The sequence below is a fragment of the Oncorhynchus mykiss genome, chromosome Y (genome assembly GCF_013265735.2).
Source record: "Oncorhynchus mykiss isolate Arlee chromosome Y, USDA_OmykA_1.1, whole genome shotgun sequence".
Lineage (NCBI taxonomy): Eukaryota > Metazoa > Chordata > Actinopteri > Salmoniformes > Salmonidae > Oncorhynchus > Oncorhynchus mykiss.
Genome location: NC_048593.1, coordinates 37,503,489 through 37,522,152, shown reverse-complemented (window position 1 = coordinate 37,522,152; position 18,664 = coordinate 37,503,489). Strand labels below are relative to the sequence as shown.

Sequence of the window (18,664 nt, the reverse complement as noted above, 5' to 3'; positions counted from 1 at the left end):
CACAACTGATTGGCTCAAACGCATTAAAGAAATTCCACAAATGAACTTTTTACAGGGCACACCTGTTAATTGAAATGCATTCCAGCTGACTACCTCATGAAGCTGGTTTAGAGAATGCCAAGCATGTGCAAAGCTGTCAAGGCAAAAGGTGGCTATTTGAAGAATCTCAAATATAAAATATTTTGATTTGTTTTAACACTTTTTTGGTTACTACATGATTCCATATGTGTTATTTTATGGTTTTGATGTCTTCACTATTATTCTATAAAATGTAAAAATAAGGAAAATCCCTGGAATGAGTAGGTGTGTCCAAACTTTTGACTGGTACTGTGCATAATGGAGAGAGAGCCTACCTTTCATGGTTGTTTGATCAATAGGACTGTAAAGTTCCCAAATGTAAGGGGACTAGCGTGGTATTGACATATTTTTAGAAATCCATTCAGGTGTACTTTGTGTCTTTTGGTGAATGCATTCTAATGATCTAAAGTCAAGCTGTTGCAACTGTCTGTAAACACACAGTCCAGTTCAAAGTGAATGATGGCAGGCCTGTGTAGCAAATGGCTTGTTTGCTTAAAGGCCTACTGTAGCTCTGATTGTCTATGGTGCACCGGTCTGCGGAGACTCCAGTCCTGGACGAGACAGATGTTTTTTATTGGGTTTTATTTACTGCCGTGTCTATTCAATTGTCCAAAGACACAGCCGCTATAGCAATCTATATTGCTATAGCAGTTTCACAAATGACTTAGTATACGTAATTCCCAGACATGGGGCGGCAGGGTAGCCTAGTGGTTAGAGTGTTGGACTAGAAACCGGAAGGTTGCAAGTTCAAACCCCCGAGCCGACAAGGTACAAATCTGTCGTTCTGCCCCTGAACAGGCAGTTCCCACTGTTCCTAGGCCGTTATTGAAAATAAGAATTTGTTCTTAACCGACTTGCCTGGTTAAATAAAGTTAAAAAAATATAAAATAAAATAAACATTCTAAGAATTAATGAAACGTGAAAACGACCATAAGTGCTCGCTTGTCAGAAAATTTTTATTTTAATTTTAAATCTTCCTGAGATGTCTATGAACAGGTTTTAAGATTTCATGTTGCTAAAATGCTGTCAGTTCCACTTTAAGAAACTGGTATAATGCTTTACATTTCCTGGTAAAATGAAGGTAAACATTACCTGAATACAACAGGGAGGTGTTTAACAGTCCCAGCAGCTATTTCTAACCTCATCTCTCCTTGTTTTTCCAGGACTAAACTATTGAAATAAAACCTCTCACAAAACTGCTTACAGAGAATGGAGGGCCTGACTGGTACAAATCGGTTCCACTCATACAATTGTTTCCTTTCTTTAGCTCTATTCTCTTCTCATATCATCTCATCTCATGTTCTAGTCCCTCCTATCAGGTCACCTGGCTGTATGTTCTAGTCCCTCCTATCAGGTCACCTGGCTGCATGTTCTCGTCCCTCCTCATATCATATCACCTGGCTGTTATGTTCTAGTCCCTCCTCATATCGGGTCACCTGGCTGTTATGTTCTAGTCCCTCCTCATATCAGGTCACCTGGCTGGTATGTTCTAGTCCCTCCTCATATCAGGTCACCTGGCTGGTATGTTCTAGTCCCTCCTCATATCACCTGGCTGGTATGTTCTAGTCCCTCCTCATATCACCTGGCTGTTATGTTCTAGTCCCTCCTCATATCAGGTCACCTGGCTGTTATGTTCTAGTCCCTCCTCATATCAGGTCATCTGGCTGTTATGTTCTAGTCCCTCCTCATATCAGGTCACCTGGCTGTTATGTTCTAGTCCCTCCTCATATCACCTGGCTGTTATGTTCTAGTCCCTCCTCATATCACCTGGCTGTATGTTCTAGTCCCTCCTCATATCACCTGGCTGTTATGTTCTAGTCCCTCCTCATATCACCTGACTGTTATGTTCTAGTCCCTCCTCATATCACCTGGCTGTTATGTTCTAGTCCCTCCTCATATCACCTGGCTGTTATGTTCTAGTCCCTCCTCATATCACCTGGCTGTTATGTTCTAGTCCCTCCTCATATCACCTGGCTGTTATGTTCTAGTCCCTCCTCATATCACCTGGCTGTTATGTTCTAGTCCCTCCTCATATCACCTGGCTGTTATGTTCTAGTCCCTCCTCATATCACCTGGCTGTTATGTTCTAGTCCCTCCTCATATCACCTGGCTGTTATGTTCTAGTCCCTCCTCATATCACCTGGCTGTTATGTTCTAGTCCCTCCTCATATCACCTGGCTGTTATGTTCTAGTCCCTCCTCATATCACCTGGCTGTTATGTTCTAGTCCCTCCTCATATCACCTGGCTGTATGTTCTAGTCCCTCCTCATATCACCTGGCTGTTATGTTCTAGTCCCTCATATCACCTGGCTGTATGTTCTAGTCCCTCCTCATATCAGGTCACCTGACTGTATGTTCTAGTCCCTCCTCATATCACCTGGCTGTATGTTCTAGTCCCTCCTCATATCACCTGGCTGTATGTTCTAGACCCTCATATCAGGTCACCTGGCTGCATGTTCTGAGAAGTTTAAGTATTGGGACATAGACTCAAGTGTGTGTTTTTTTTGTTTCACTATCCTTGTAGGGACCAGACGTCCTGACAATGATAGTAAAACAAGGAACATCTATACAAATGGGGACATTTCACAGGTCCCCACAAGGGAAAAGGCAATTTAAGGCTTAGGGGTTAGGGTTAGAATTAGGGTTAAGGCTTAGGGAAACTGATATTTTAAATGGGAAAAAATTGTTTAGACCCACAAGGACATTAAAACAAACGTGTGCTTGTGTGAGTAATCAGGTTCGGAGGTAATGATTAACACAAGGAACACTAACTAACATTGTGACCAGATAAACAGTAAACAGTGGTTATCCAAAGCCTGATTGATGGAAGGCTGTGGGGTACAAATGGGTATCTGACGCTATCACTGTGGTCAGATAAACAGGGAAGTCCACTAACCCAAAGTCTGACGCAAGAGGGTAGAGTAAAACTGTGAAAGCCGTTCCTGGTCGCTTTCCTCTCTGGAACCAGCTCATACCAGGGTTTGATTCATTTGTTCAGTAACCCATTTCTGTTGTAGGGCCTTGCATACAGAGCAGAGGTTTATGTCATTTTAGCTGAGCAAATAAACGTATGTAAATGTGTAGAGGTGGCGGCGTGGGTCACCTAGGCTTTAGCTCAGAGGGCTAGTACAGTCCAAGTCACATTGGCAACCTGGGTTCAATACAACGTCTGCTGTATTCATGCATGCAGGATGCACGTAATCTATAGAGAACAATAAAAGGTATCTGATGAAAAGTCACACCTCGCCCTGACATAGCCAATCACAACCTGTGGAAGCCTGAGGCGGCCAATCACCTGACCGCTGTGTCATTAGACTTGATAAATCAATCATTTATGACTCTGCAAAGACAGACAACCAGCCAGCCGTTAAATCTGTACTTGTGCCAGGGGACTTTTACAGTGAACGATATAAAAGTGACGTCCTCCTGTTGACAATGTCCAACCACTACTGACTCAGTCAATACACAGAGCAGTGTATCTCTTTCCATTATAGATGTTGGGGCGGGACAACCGTTTACCTCTGTTGCTGACTCCCAAACTAAAACAACGTGGCTTCAATTTGGTTTTAAAACGACCTTGGATGTTGTTTTGGGGACTTCTGTGCTCCTTCCATAGAACAATGGAGAGAAAACACCCGTTGACCTTCGGCAGTATGGTTTGGAACAATAGTGCAACTACTGTACTGCTGGTGGTCAAGGAGGTACACGTCGAGAGACACAAGACATCAATCTGATGCATGCAGGGGAGGGGGGGGGGGGGGGTATTCATGCACGCACACACTCCTGATCATGACCCCAAAGGATGCGTTTCTCACAGTGTAGTAGATTACCCTCAGAAACACACACATCTAGTCCTATCTAATCCAGGTACAGTATATTGACACACACAGGTCCATCTGACAGTTTAAAGGGTATTAGGACGACCCCTGTTCATCCCCTTAAAAACGCTACACCATTTGCACTTAGCAGCTCACCAAGACGCACAAACAACCCCAGGCAGCATCTGGAAATAGTATCCACTCGAAGAGTTCGCCTGAAAAGGTTAAATCTGGAGCGGCTGAAAACAGCAGTGCGTGTGTTGATAAAATACTTTCCATAGTGTGAGCTGCTCAAACAAAAAGGGGGAATGTGATGGGTCCACACTCAAAAAGGATGTTGCATAATGCTTACTTCATTACTCAATGTTTTTAATTATTTCCACTGCATCAGGGATAGCGTACACAGACGTTTCGGCTTTACAGCCTTCATCAGCGTGTTGTGTGAGCTGCTTCCATGTGTATTTGTTGAATAGATCACATAAAAATATATATTTTTCAAAAGTGATTTGTATCCTCTTTTAATGAGAAGGCACACACAACTCAAAAGTGTGCGCACACACACACACACACACGTTGCTGCTCCTTGTGAATATTGATTTCACTCCCAGCTGCACAAACACTGACAGCTCTCTCAATGCGATAACAGAAACACCAAACTGGCCTGTGATCCATGTTCTGTTCTAATTATTTTGGCCCACATCCTGACAGGCTCTGACAAGCTACACTGCTCTCTAGTTGACAGTCAGAGAACTGCAGTGCCAACATTGACTGAGCCTTTCTGACAAAAATGGGACAAATAAAGCATTGGGAAGAGATGAAGCCCGAGTACAGACTTTGTTTAGTAAACACAGACAAACACACGAGCAGAAGGCAATGTTACCGTGAGAGCTGTTCAGCTGGAGTCTGTTGTGGACAGAGACATGACAAACCTGATCTACAACGACTCCACAGCTCAGACACTCACTGGTCTAAGCAACAAAGGGAGAATCGCATTGTGGTGTTACAATAGCACAGGAGTTCTTTATGGAGTCAATCACAGAGGAGTTCTTTATGATGTCACAATCACACAGGACAGAACGCTCACACAGGTGCTGCTTGAGGTCACCAGCTGTTTCCATTAACTTGTCCAGTGATTTCTCGATTTAGAAAGTTTGCATAGAAAATACATGTGACAATTGCCTGCTAGGGTGCGTTTCCATTGAACCATCTTGTGTCGATGAAAACAGCTGGACATAATGACACACCTAAAAAATAAGTTTGCGCGAAAACCTAGTGTTGAATAAAAATGTTGAAGTGTTTTCATTACCCCTTTAGGCAAATTGGGCATTAATACATTTCCCTCCCACCTATCTGTTTCATGTCTCAGGTAGTGCGCGAAAGCCAGCATGGATAGAATGTAATAATTGACTAATATTTGCCATATTCTAATAATCCTCATGTGCCAGTGTATCGCCCAGGGCCCGTGCCATGGTGAGACTTGCACTCCTGTAGATCTGAAATAATTGCAAGGTGAAACTTGCCAGCCAACCAGAAAAGCAAGGCGAAGTAATTCAGGCATTCTTGAAAGTCAGGACAACACTTGTCCTGCAAAGAAAAATGCTTATAGTTGAAAAATATATATATATTTCGCAAGACCTAGGCATTTACAATTATGCCGCATTCAAAACCACTGGAAGCTCGGAACTCCGAAATAGCAGACTTCAGTGCATTCAAAACTGGGAACTCGGGGGGGGGGGGGGGGGGGGGAACAAGCTCCAACTAGATTTTTTCGTTTGTTGAGATTTGTACAGCCATCGACTCGAAAACTCTGGCCTCTTTCTAGAACTCTGACTTTCTGACCTGAGGATCACTGATGTCATGATTTGACCTATTTTTCCGAGGTCCAAGTTGTTTTAAATGCGGTATCTATTGTGGAGTGAATTTTATAGTTATGCAGTGACATCATGTACCTTCAAAATTATTTGTCAATCATAATTTATTCAAAAAAACACAGTTTCCATTGCCATTTGATGAAGAAATGTGGAAATTTAGAACCAGGAACAGATATAGCCCTTGGTTCTCTCCAGACCTGACTGCCCTTAACCAACACAAAAACATCCTATGGGGTTCTGCATTAGCATCGAACAGCCCCCGTGATATGTAACTTTTCAGGGAAGCTAGAAACCAATATACACAGGCAGTTAGAAAAGCCAAGGCTAGCTTTTTCAAGCAGAAATTTGCTTCCTGCAACACAAACTCAAAAAAGTTCTGGGACACTGTAAAGTCCATGGAGAATAAGAACATCTCCCAGCTGCCCACTGCACTGAGGATAGGCAACTCCACCAATAAATCCACTATAATTGAGAATTTCAATTTAATTTTTCTACGGCTGGCCATGCTTTCCACCCACTACCCCTAACCCGGTTAACAGCAATGCACCCCCCACAGCAACTCGCCCAAGCCTTCCCCATTTCTTCTTCTCCCAAATCCAGTCGGCTGATGTTCTGAAAGAGCTGCAAAATCTGGACCCCTACAAATCAGCCGGGCTAGACAATCTGGATCCTTTCTTTTTAAAATTATCTGCCGAAATTGTTGCAACCCCTATTACTAGCCTGTTCAACCTCTCGTGTCGTCTGAGATTCCCAAAGATTGGAAAGCAGCTGCGGTCATCCACCTCTTCAAACTGCTACAGACCTATATCTATCCTACCTTGCTTTTCTAAGGTCTTCGAAGTCAACAAACAGATTACCCACCATTTCGAATCCCACCGCACCTTCTCCGCTATGCAATCTGGTTTCAGAGCTGGTCATGGGTGCACCTCAGCCACGCTCAAGGTCTTAAACGATATCTTAACCACCATCGATAAGAAACAATACTGTGCAGCCGTATTCATTGACCTGGCAAAGGCTTTCGACTCTGTCAATCACCACATCCTCATCGGCAGACGCGATAGCCTTGGTTTATCAAATGATTGCCTCGCCTGGTTCACCAACTACTTCTCTGATAGAGTTCAGTGTGTCAAATCGGAGGGCCTGTTGTCCGGGCCTCTGGCAGTCTCTATGGGGGTGCCACAGGGTTCAATTCTTGGGCCGACTCTTCTCTGTATACATCAATGATGTCACTCTTGCTGCTGGTGAGTCTCTGATCCACCTCTACACTGACGATATCATTCTGTATACTTCTGGACCTTCTTTGGACACTGTTAACAACCCTCCAGATGAGCTTCAATGCCATACCGTGGCCTCCAACTGCTCTTAAATACAAGTAAAACTAAATGCATGCTCTTCAACCGATCGCTGCCTGCACCTGCCCGCCCCTCCGGCATCACTACTCTGGACAGTTCTGACTTAGAATATGTGGACAACTACAAATAACTAGGTGTCTGGTTAGACTGTAAACTCTCCTTCCAGACTCACATCAAACATCTCCAATCCAAAGTTAAATCTAGAATTGGCTTCCTATTTCGCAACAAAGCATCCTTCACTCATGCTGCCAAACATACCCTCGTGAAACTGACCAAACTGTCCAATACCCTACTTGATAAATTGGATGCAGTCTATCACAGTACCATACGTTGTGTCACCAAAGCCCCATATACTACCCACCACTGCAACCTGTACACTCTCGTTGGCTGCCCCTCGCTTCATACTCGTCGCCAAACCCACTGGCTCCAGGTCATCTACAAGACCCTGCTAGGTAAAGTCCCCCTTATCTCAGCTCGCTGGTCACCATAGCAGCACCCACCTGTAGCACGCGCTCCAGCAGGTATATCTCTGGTCACCCCCAAAACCAATTCTTCCTTTGGCCGCCTCTGTTTCCAGTTCTCTGCTGCCAATGACTGGAATGAACTACAAAAATCTCTGAAACTGGAAACACTTATCTACCTCACTAGCTTTAAGCACCAGCTGTCAGAGCAGCTCACAGATTACTGCACCTGTACATAGCCCATCTATAATTTAGCCCAAACAACTACCCCTACTGTATTTATTTTGCTCCTTTGCACCCCATTATTTCTCTCTCTACTTTGCACATTCTTCCACTGCAAATGTACCATTCCAGTGTTTTACTTGCTATATTGTATTTATTTCACCACGGCCTTTTTTGCCTTTACCTCCCTTATCTCACCTCATTTGCTCACATTGTATATAGACTTATTTTTCTACTGTATTATTGACTGTATGTTTGTTTACTCCATGTGTAACTCTGTGTTGTTGTATGTGTCGAACTGCTTTACTTTATCTTGGCCAGGTCGCAATTGTAAATGAGAACTTGTTCTCAACTTGCCTACCTGGTTAAATAAAAGGTGAAATAAAATAAATTTGCCACAATAAAAGTTAGACCGAAGAAAAATCCACCCGTCAAACGGATAATATATATATATATATATATATATATATTCCGATTCCATTACACGTCTCAATGATTTTTATTTGCAACGTTGCTTTTGTCGAATAAACCTGGGTCAATGGAAACCTGCTTACTGTCACACAATTGCACATGGTCTCACTCTGATGTCACAATGGCACAGAGTGACATTTGTAGTGTCACAAACAAGAGTGATGATGTCAGGGGGTGTGTGCGTCTGTCTTACCTCCTAGGCTGAGAGCGCCGGTCATCCTCCCCACTGCCAGACTCCTGAGGGGAGAAACACACAGATGGTTAACACAACATCCGTGTGGTCAGCTAGTCCAGAGACTAACCAACTCTCACATTGACCGGTTGGGGAGTAATGGATCCCATTTAACTGATTTTAAAAACGTGTTTTAACTGTACTCCACTACCTTACCAGCAAAAATATTGTAATCAGATTTACAGATACTTTTGAAGAACCACATGATTATTTCTAGGGTTAAAGTTCAATTGAGAAAGAACATTTGCACCATTTTTCTGACACCTTTCTGATTCAATAACCAGAGTTCCATCCAACCATTTCATGTGGATGAATTATCTGATGTGTGAAAAACACCATGACGGGCTGATGGAAAGAACATATGCCAGTACAATTTTATAAATGCTAACAGACAATTTATTTGTTGACGTCGAGGGATTTATTTTTGTCGATACAATTCATTATGTGAGAAATTGCTGTGGAAACGCCTTCATGCACAAATATTGATATAATATTCATCATTTCGAAGTAAACTTGGAGTCACGCGATATGTTGTGTGGTCCTCCCACTACAACTCAGGAAAGCATGCAGTTTATTAAACTACAATTGAAATAAATGATGAACTGAACAGGGTGATGAAAGTGCACGGTGATGAGCTTGATGCTCCTTTCCAATAAATATTGAGGGTCGTATTCTGGTGACATGATAATCGATGTGGCTGCCATTTGACAAATAAAAAATGGCTCTTATCCATAATCTCATTGTAGGTAGCCGTACCCGCACTGTAAATGCGACCTGTTGAGCGCACCAGCCTAGACCAGAGTGGGCGCATTTGCTTTATAACGCAACAGTATGTGACAAAACCATCAGTAGAGTTGAAAATGCGATGGAAACCCATTTAACTTGTATTTTTTCATTTGGTTTCTCAATTTTTTTGGGCACAAATGTGTTTACATGCCTGTTAGTGAGAATTTCTCATTTTCCAAGGTAATCCAGGTGTGGCATATGAAGAAGATGATTAAACAGCATGAACATTAAAGGTGCACCTTATGCTGTGATTGTGGCCTCTGGAATGTTGTCCCACTCTTCAATTGCTGTGCGAAGTTGCTGGATATTGGCAGAAACAGGAACGTTGTACACTTCGATCCAGAGCATCCCAAACATGCTCAACGGGGACATGTCTGGTGAATATGCAGGCCATGGAAGAACTGGGACATTTTCAGCATCCAGGAATTGTGCACAGATCCTTGCGCGATGGGGCTGTACATTATGCTGAAACATGAGGTGATGGCAGCAGATGAATGGCACGACAATGGGTCTTAGGATCTCGTCACAGTGTCTCTGTGCATTCAAATTGCCATAAATAAAATGCAATTGTGTTTGTTGTCCGTAGCTTATGCATGCCCATACCATAACCCCACCGCCACCATGGGGCACTCTGTTCACAACGCTGACATCAAGAAACTGCTCGACCACAGGACACCATACACACTGTCTGCCATCTGCCCGGAACAGTTGAAACCCAGATTAATCCTTGAAGAACACTCTTCTCCAGCGTGTCAGTAAGCACTTACATACTGAAGTTGGTTACGACGCCGAACTGCAGTCAGGTCAAGACCCTGGTGAGGACGACGAGCATTCAGATGAGCTTCTCTGAGACGGATTCGGACAGTTTGTACAGAAATCTTTGGTTGTGCAAACCCACAGTTACATTAGCTGTCTGGGTGCCTGTTCTCAGACAATCCTGCAGGTTAAGAAGCCAGATGTGAAAGTCCTAGGCTGGCATGGATACACATGGTCTGCAGTTGTGGGCATATGCTTAAAAGATTCTGTTGAAAATACGCCCGGCCTTTATCAAAATTAAATGTTTTTGCATATTTTCAGTGTGGAACCTGTCTATGTTAAGGGGGGGGGGGGGTTATAGCCTCGGCTAAACAATTCTGAATGGCTCTAGCAGTTCCTAAAGTGGAAAATAGACAAGACGCAATTATTCCAAAACTGCAGCTCGTTTTCGGAACACATTTTCCTATTTCAATCAACCAGTCCATTTAGAATTTGTGATAAAACTGTCATCATTTGGCAAGGAATGTTTAAGTTTAAGTTTATTTTTACAGGGACAGTGCACATTAATCCACGTTTCAGTAAAAGTGCCGGTTTTAGCCAGCTGGCTAATTTTCAACTGCAGCCCCTGGGCAGGTTATTAAAAACAACTACAATATAGACAATAGCAACATAGGACAAGCAAGACATAGCATACATACTGAGCAACATAGGACAAGCAAGACGTAGCATACAGACATAGCAACATAGAACAAAAAGCAGCAAGACAAAATTCATAAGAGCAACAAAGTGTTTCCACACCTCACAAGCTACAGACAACAGATAACATGGAAAGCGGCAACACACAGCTAGGGACCATGTTCACAAATCTGATTGGCCTTTAGCCATGTCTTCAAGCATTTTGTGAAAGTGTGATATGTGGTGCAGTTATGTGTGTCTGATGGCAGTGTATTCCAGACATGGTAAGCTCTCGCAGAGAAAACAGATTTACTAAAGGTGCTTTTCCTACAGTCACCTCTCATGGCAGACCTTGTGGATCTGCTGCCATATGTTTGGGTTTTCTGTTTAACAGAAATACTGAGTGGAGGGGGAGCCAGGCCATTTAGGATCTTGAATACAAGACGGTGTATTGCACAAGATTTTCCCAGCTCAGGAGCTCATGCTTTCTGAGGATGTAACAGTGATGATTGCTATTGGGCTTCCTATCAAGTACTTTGAGAGCCTGTTTGTAGACAGACTGAATGGGTTTTAATGTTGTACAGCAAGCTTGGGCCCAACTAGTCAAGCAGTATGTTAAGTGGGGGAGTATCATAGATTTTGAGTACAGTTTTGCTACCTCTGTAGTCAAACAATTTCATATAAATCGGAAATTAGCTAGGTTGAATTTGGTTATTTGAATTACCTTTTTCCACATGCTTTTTAAAAGAAAGGTTGGAATCAAGTATGATGCCAAGGTACTTAAAATCAGATACCACCTGGAGATTCTCCCCTGACACAGAGTAGCTTGTGTATCCCATCAATTAGATGTTTTTATGGGAACTTTTACAGGGTCCAGTGGGGTCCTCCCCCTAAATTTTTATTTTACATTTAAAAATGCATTTCCTGCAATTCTACAGTTTGACTTGACTTATCATGCCCATTTTCTGGGGGATTTTGATGAGGATTTTGAAACCACAGTATAAGTGGAAGGATAAGTGCTAATTTCCTGCTACTCTACACATTTTGCCATGAGGCGGAGAGAAAATGTTGCAGTTTTAATGTAACATTCCAGTGAAAATCTCACTTTAAAAAGTTAAACCCCTAGAGTCGATGTCCATGCCCCAACAGAAATCTAAATCAGACGTATTTTTTAAAATTCCCATAAAAATCTGTCAGTTTAAGCTAGATGTATCTGGGGTTTGTTTTTGCATTTGATGCATCTCAATCCACTGCATTGCGGTGAAAGGTGACAGAGCGGTGGTTGTCAGACCATGAGACATCCCGAAAATTAGTATTCTGTACTGTTTGAACGGTTCGGTAGACAAACTATTAGGAACCCTGTATGGAAAAATTAGACTCTCACGATGGTGTTCGCTGTCTTGGGACTAGTCTGAAGTCGGTACAGCCGATCTTCCAACTTCTTTCTTTAGGGGGTGAACAGTTTGGGCTACACACTAATCTGTGTAAAGGTGAGATTCTCAGGAACACAAATATGTCAGTTGTTTTCTCTAGGACACCCACAGGCCTCACAAGACTTGTCTGAAAGCACCCTGGTACCAGTCAAAAAAAAAATGTATGGAATTATATGGAAACCTTTTAATGACAAAAATACAGGGTTCATTTTTTTAAAAATTACTAATGTTTCCTGATCTTTCTTCTATCTCAGGATATAGGACAGACACATCGGAAAAAACTTCCGTTTGATTTTTGGGGGGTGTCTATCAGTTGTTCCATGTAGTGAATCTGTTATTCAATGCGTTTTTATGGGCTAATAGAAGTACAGCTAAATAAAATGTTTAAAATCCAATTATTTTATATATTTTTAGTTTCATCAAATAGCAAAACTTTCATTTGTATGAACCTCTCAAAACAATCCCATATAGCTTAGTAGAACCCTCCCTCCCCCAAAATCCTGTGAAATGACGTCAACACATACTGGAGAAGTTACTGGCTAGCTACAAGTGGCTAGCTTAGCTAACACACTAGATTCTGTACATCGGTCATGGCGCGCATGACTAGAATAACACGTTGATTAACCACCAAAGGCATACCCCATTTTTGTTTGAAAAGTTTGAAAATTGAGGAAGGAATAGGAGATGGGACGTTTTTCATGCCCAAAGTCTACTGTTAAAGCTAATTTCCTGCCATTCTAAATATTTGGCCATAGCTTATGAACACGTCTTATGCTATCTGGGGGGGCCACCCCGACCTCTCTTCAGGAAAAACAAAATTCACTTGCCCGTTCATGCAGCCACAATGCACAATTCACCAAATAGTTCTACAGTATTTTTAAAAAAAAGAAGATTTATCCCAACAATTGAGTGGGCTAATAAGTCCTTCGTTTTTAGATTATGCTCAGGTAAAATAATTTGGCTAATCTATATTTCCAAGGCTTGAAAATAAAGGGCAAGGGGTATTTAATGAAAAATACTTTGGTTTTTAATGTGGAGATAATAATTTGATTGGGCTTTATCTGTAGGAGAAAGCAATGGGTTTAGAAGACTAGATATCCAACCCATCAAGTCAAATGCAACACCCAGTAACTATGTATCTAACATTGATTTATCCTGCAATATATGTTGTTGAATTGGTAATATTAATTTGAGTTTGGGAAATCCAGAAATTACTTTACTGATTACAATTTTGGAAAGATAACTAGTAAATAACGGATTACATTTAGAGAGTAACCAATTTAACCCTGGCACACACACGAGAATGACCGTCTCTCTCTCTCTCCCCCTCTCACACTAGAGAATGACAAACTCTCTCTGTCACACACACCAGAGAATGACCAACTCTCTCTGTCACACACACCAGAGAATGACCAGTTCTCTCCGTCACACACACACCAGAGAATGACCAACTCTCTCTGTCACACACAGAGAGAGAATGACTGCGTGCAACAGGCTATGCAGTTTAACTACCCCTATTAGAGCAGAGAGACGAGCTGTTCAGCCTGTATTCAATTTGCTCACCCTCTCCAGGAAAATGACCTCAGTCTGTTTATAAGGCGCGGTTCGAGAGAAAAAGATTCACACACAAACATGTTTGGATTTTCCCTGACTGTCAAGTTTTTATTTTGGTGATTGTTATTTCTCAAAGATGATCTTATTTAACAAATATATAGCGCCATTATCTTTCCATATACTTTATCTGGTTTTAGTCGCTTAAGTTTACACTGAAAACATTTTACCATCTTAAATCATTTCCCAAAAATATATACATTTATTTTTTATTTTAAAAAATTGCAGTGGAGGCCATTATTTATCAGCTGCAATGCACCTCTGCTAAATGCATTCAGGAAAAAACACTGATCTCCATCTTAACACAGCTATAACACATTATAGTCCACTAGTATATATTTTATGGTTCTATTTTTGCAGGAAAAAAAAAAGAAAAGAGAACCATTAATGTATATGGCTGAGCGAAGATATTATGACCAGAGCCTCAAAATGGAAATTCATGAAGAGCGGCGAGACAGTGTGGTTCAGGGTTACTACAGTGGTCACCCGAAAATGGAGTGTGTGTGTTGGTCAGATACCAGGAAGGGGCCATGTTTTTGTGTTTGCCTGGACAGGAAGGGAGAGGAGAAGCACAGATTCCTCCAGCCGGGACATTTACATATATGCAAAACCCTCAAGGTGTATGGAAATGTTTGCATGTAGTTCAAGACATGTCATATGACGGGGCAGTGAGATACCCGATGGGGTTGGATGATATATTTCACCTCAATTATCTTTAAAAAAAAAAAAATTATACTTAACTGTCAATCAATATCCTCCATCTTTAAGACAACGGAAAAATCCTATGCTTCATTATGTAAATATTAAGAGTGTGGGATTTGAGGACATGTTGGCCGGAGAGTAGTGCAGGCGATAGGGGTAAGAACAGGTGGGTCTGGGCAGGTGTGATGTTGTGTATATGTGCGTGTCTGTATATGTTTTGGATTGTTTTAAAAGTATGTAAATTAATTAAAAAGTAGTGTGTTGTGAGGCATCTGCAGGATAGGACGGTAGGGGGAAAAACTGAGGTGAATCCCCACCGCCATTCAACGTTTTCCACTTTGACCACTCAGGCAGAGAAGGAAGGGTGATCTACTGAGTGTGGGAGTCCCTTGACGCCATGGAGTATTACAGCAGCAGTGTGTGTCTGGCCCTCATTGTCATAGCAACACTGCATTGGAGCTGGCCAGGTTCACCAAAGGGTTCTAGAGAGCGAAAAGACCCAATGGGCATCTCACAAGACACCTCACACATCACCACCCAGCCATGGGACACAGCGCATGCATGCGTTGTGGGTTTGTTCATTAGGATCCCCATTCGCTGATGCAGCAGCTACTCATCCTGGGTCTACACAAAGGATAGATAGATGTGCGTTTATTTGTATTCCCATTAGCTTTTGTAAAAGTAGCAGCTATTGTTTCTGGGGTCCTGTGTGGAGGGAAGGGGGAGCGTAAGCAAGGCAAGGCCATCATCTGGCCTCACTCACAGAACCTGTTTAGCCGGGGGAAGGTAGAGAGAGACTTCAATGACAGGGTCATGTCCAAGATTACAATGCTGGTGAGGAACGTTCTGCAACATACCTCAACAACACAACCTCAGTTCACACTCCTTGTTTTGGGGAAGCTAAAAGCAAATGACAGGTTGTATTTCCTTCTGTCCCCCCAGACCTCCAAAATCAGTACCGTCGTTGACTCCAAACAGGCTCAACTGGTCGAAACAGACAGTTCAAGGACAGACTGACAACAACAACCATGGTAGTGGTTTACCTTAGTTTGAGGCATCTTCTGCAACTAAACTGTTACGCCATAAAACAGATCTGCTTCCCTGATAGGCTGACACTGACTGACTCACCAGAGCACAAACACTCAAACTCTGGTGAGTTTGTGGCATTGACTGGTGTTATGACTAATCTAGCATCCTCATGAGATCAAGGTGTTACTCACAATATATCGTGATCTGATAACGTCGCAATGAAGTCCTAGCATTTCACTACGGCCCAACAGACTTCTGGTTTAGATGAAAACACAGAGTAGGGGAGATCCACATAACTTGTTGTGTATGCAAAAAGGCAGAAAATTGGCTGATGTGTTTATAAAAATATATATATATATATATATATATAAAATTAAATGTAGGGTTGCTGCAGTTTCTTATTATCTACATTGTGAGAAATGTAGAGTAAGAGTACTTTCTAAAGGGAGAGCACCCAATGAGGGACATACTCCTGAGAAGTGAACCACTACTATTGCTCCACTTGTGGCATTCAAGAGCTGAAGAGAAAGAATGAGAGGGATTGATCGTTGGATTAGTGGCATATACCGTGCTTCTATATCTACATTGCTTGCTGTTTAGGGTTTTAGGCTGGGCTTCTGTATTGCATTTTGTGACATCGGCTGATGTAAAAAGGGCTTTATAAATAAATGTGATTGATAGCTGCTAGAAGATACTACTTTACACTTGTTTACACTGAGCTGCACTGGAGTCAAAATGCTGCTGGTTTTACCAGAAAACTGCAATTTTCATCCTCATGCTAGCTAGCATTAGCCACAGCAGCCATTATGGAATGGCACACCTGAGAGGTTTGTTCGACCCATATCTCGCGCCGGATCCAAGGTGTCTACATGATTGCGTTCCGACCCCAGTGCAGTTCAGTAAAAACAAGCGTAGCAGTTGGGTCGGAATATTCTGGCAAGATTGACAGATAATAAATACTACACTGTACCCAAGACAGACACATTGTATGTTGAGTGAATACTTATCTGGTTCTTCAGGCAGCCTACAACTACTAGCACTCACTATTATGCAAGTGACCCTTGGACCATGCAGGAAGCCAGAGCACTATTTAGCAATGTGCAGCATGAACTCTTGCTTCCTGATTGCCTGACAGGCTTCTGTAATGAGGCACAGGACACACAGGCGGTGTGTAAATACCGGAACCCGGTTCAGCTGCTTTACATAGATAATACATCTACACCGGTCAAGGCAATAAACTACTAGTTTACATGCCAACGACAACAGTCTAGAGACTTGTAAATTACCCGCATGCATACGCGTCACGAGTACCACAAGGCTTTATTACATACTGAAGAGCAGGAAATGTGGCTTTAGTTAGTTACTTCAACGAGAAACGAGTCACGGTTTATTCCAGGAAACAAAGAAAGTGACCAAATCATGTTCCTGGTCTGATAAAGTGTTTTTTGATGACTTGGGGAGGCCAGTTACTCTAGTGAACGAACCTGCCATTTTACAGTAGACTATGGTCACTCGCTGATGTGTCTAGTAGCCTGGTCTTACCGGCGTGTAAGTTACGTCGCGATGTCAGTAGCAGCTGACGAAACCTACCGGACAAATGTTGCCTATATTTCTCCTCTTGAAACCATACTATGATGTGATACGATTTACACACGTTTCATTGTCTGTGCTTGGTAAATGTGTTGCATTGTAGCTATCTATCACTGTTGCATCACATTTGAACTGATACATTTGCTACTGTTATTCCAAAATGAATAGACATTTTACGCATGCGTAGAAGTACAAAGGCAGTTATGTACAGTCCGCAAAAACAGCGGAAATCAACCCAAAGCTTCGATCGACAGATTCGATGGTTGGGGGGTCGAAACGACCGTGGCTTACCGAAACACAGGGGCTGGAACTGGTGCTGGGGGTCGGAGAGCGCTGCACGGTAACCAGCGCCATTCAGCGACCGGGAAACAGATACCTGAGAGAAAGCGACAACGGAAAGACGGTCATAATTGTTTGAAGAGAAACCAGCTCTATTCGCTCACTCGTTCTCAGGCCGCTACCTACTCCCCGGCTATTTCCTCTGTATGGCGGATCCGCGCATGCGCAGCAACCGCCAGCTGTTAATTCCGATTAACCCGTGCTGGAAACAGACAAAGCAGCAGACAATACACCAGAGATACGGTGCATTCGGAAAGTAATCAGACCCCTTCACTTTTTCCACATTTTGTTACATTATAGGCTTTATTCTAAAACATATTAAATTGTTTTTATTCCTCATCAATCTACACACAATACTACATAATGACAAAACAAAAACAGTTTTTATTTTAGCAAATGTATTAAACAAAAAAAGAATGAAATATGACATGTAAATAAGTATTCAGACAGTCTTCTTGGGTATGACACTACAAGCTTGGCACACTTGTATTTGGGGAGTTTCTCCCATTCTTCTCTGTAGATCCTCTCAAGCTCTGTCAGGTTGGATGAAAGATAAGCTTGAAATGGGCATAGTCTAATTGATTAACAACCAAAAACACATATTTTCTTAGTTAGCTGGCTAACTCATTGAGCCTTCTTTGTAGTATACTTCTTAGTGTAGGCTATGAAGTGATTTCCCACACTCTTCATTTAGAATAATAATAAACATGGCTGTCTTTCTTGTCAATCTGCTGAATTTACATTGTCATTTTAGTCCTTTAGAAGATGCTCTTATCCAGAGCGACTTACAGGGCTAGGTAAGATCACAGTCAGAGTATATACATGTTTCCTCAATAAAGTAGCTATCAGCAATGTCAGAGCTAGTAAGGGTGGAAAAAAGTAAAGTGCAAGTGTGGGGGGTGGGGGGGGGGGGGGGGTTTATGATACTTTGACGAGGTAGTGTTTCAGATGTTTTCGGAAGATGGGCAGGATCTCTGCTGTCCTAATGTCAGGGGAAAGCTAGTTCCACCACTGGGGTGCCAGGACAGAGCTTGGACTGGGCTGAGCGGGAGCTGTCCTCCCGTAGGGGTGGCAGGGCCAAGAGACCAGAGCTAGCAGGACGGTGTGCTCAGGTTGGGGTGTAGGGTTTGAGCATAGCCTGAAGGTAGAGTGGGGAAGTTCCTCTTGCTGCTCTGTAGACAAGTACCATGGTCTTGTAATGGATACGAGTTTCGACTGGAAGCCAGTGGATTGTGTGG

At 42.5% G+C, this 18,664-nt stretch overlaps 1 protein-coding gene across 1 annotated transcript in view; it reads right to left on the bottom strand.

Moving 5' to 3' along the window:
- ssh2b (slingshot protein phosphatase 2b) overlaps positions 1-17,640 on the bottom strand; it is a 43,601-nt gene extending 25,961 nt beyond the window's left edge. Inside the window, exons 1-2 of the mRNA XM_036967361.1 lie at positions 17,379-17,640; positions 8,467-8,510 (exon numbers count right to left, since the gene is read on the bottom strand). Of these exons, the coding sequence (XP_036823256.1) occupies positions 8,467-8,510; positions 17,379-17,441 (107 nt within the window). The 5' untranslated portion in view covers positions 17,442-17,640. The remainder of the gene's footprint in view (positions 1-8,466; positions 8,511-17,378) is intronic.
- Positions 17,641-18,664: the final 1,024 nt, after the last annotated feature.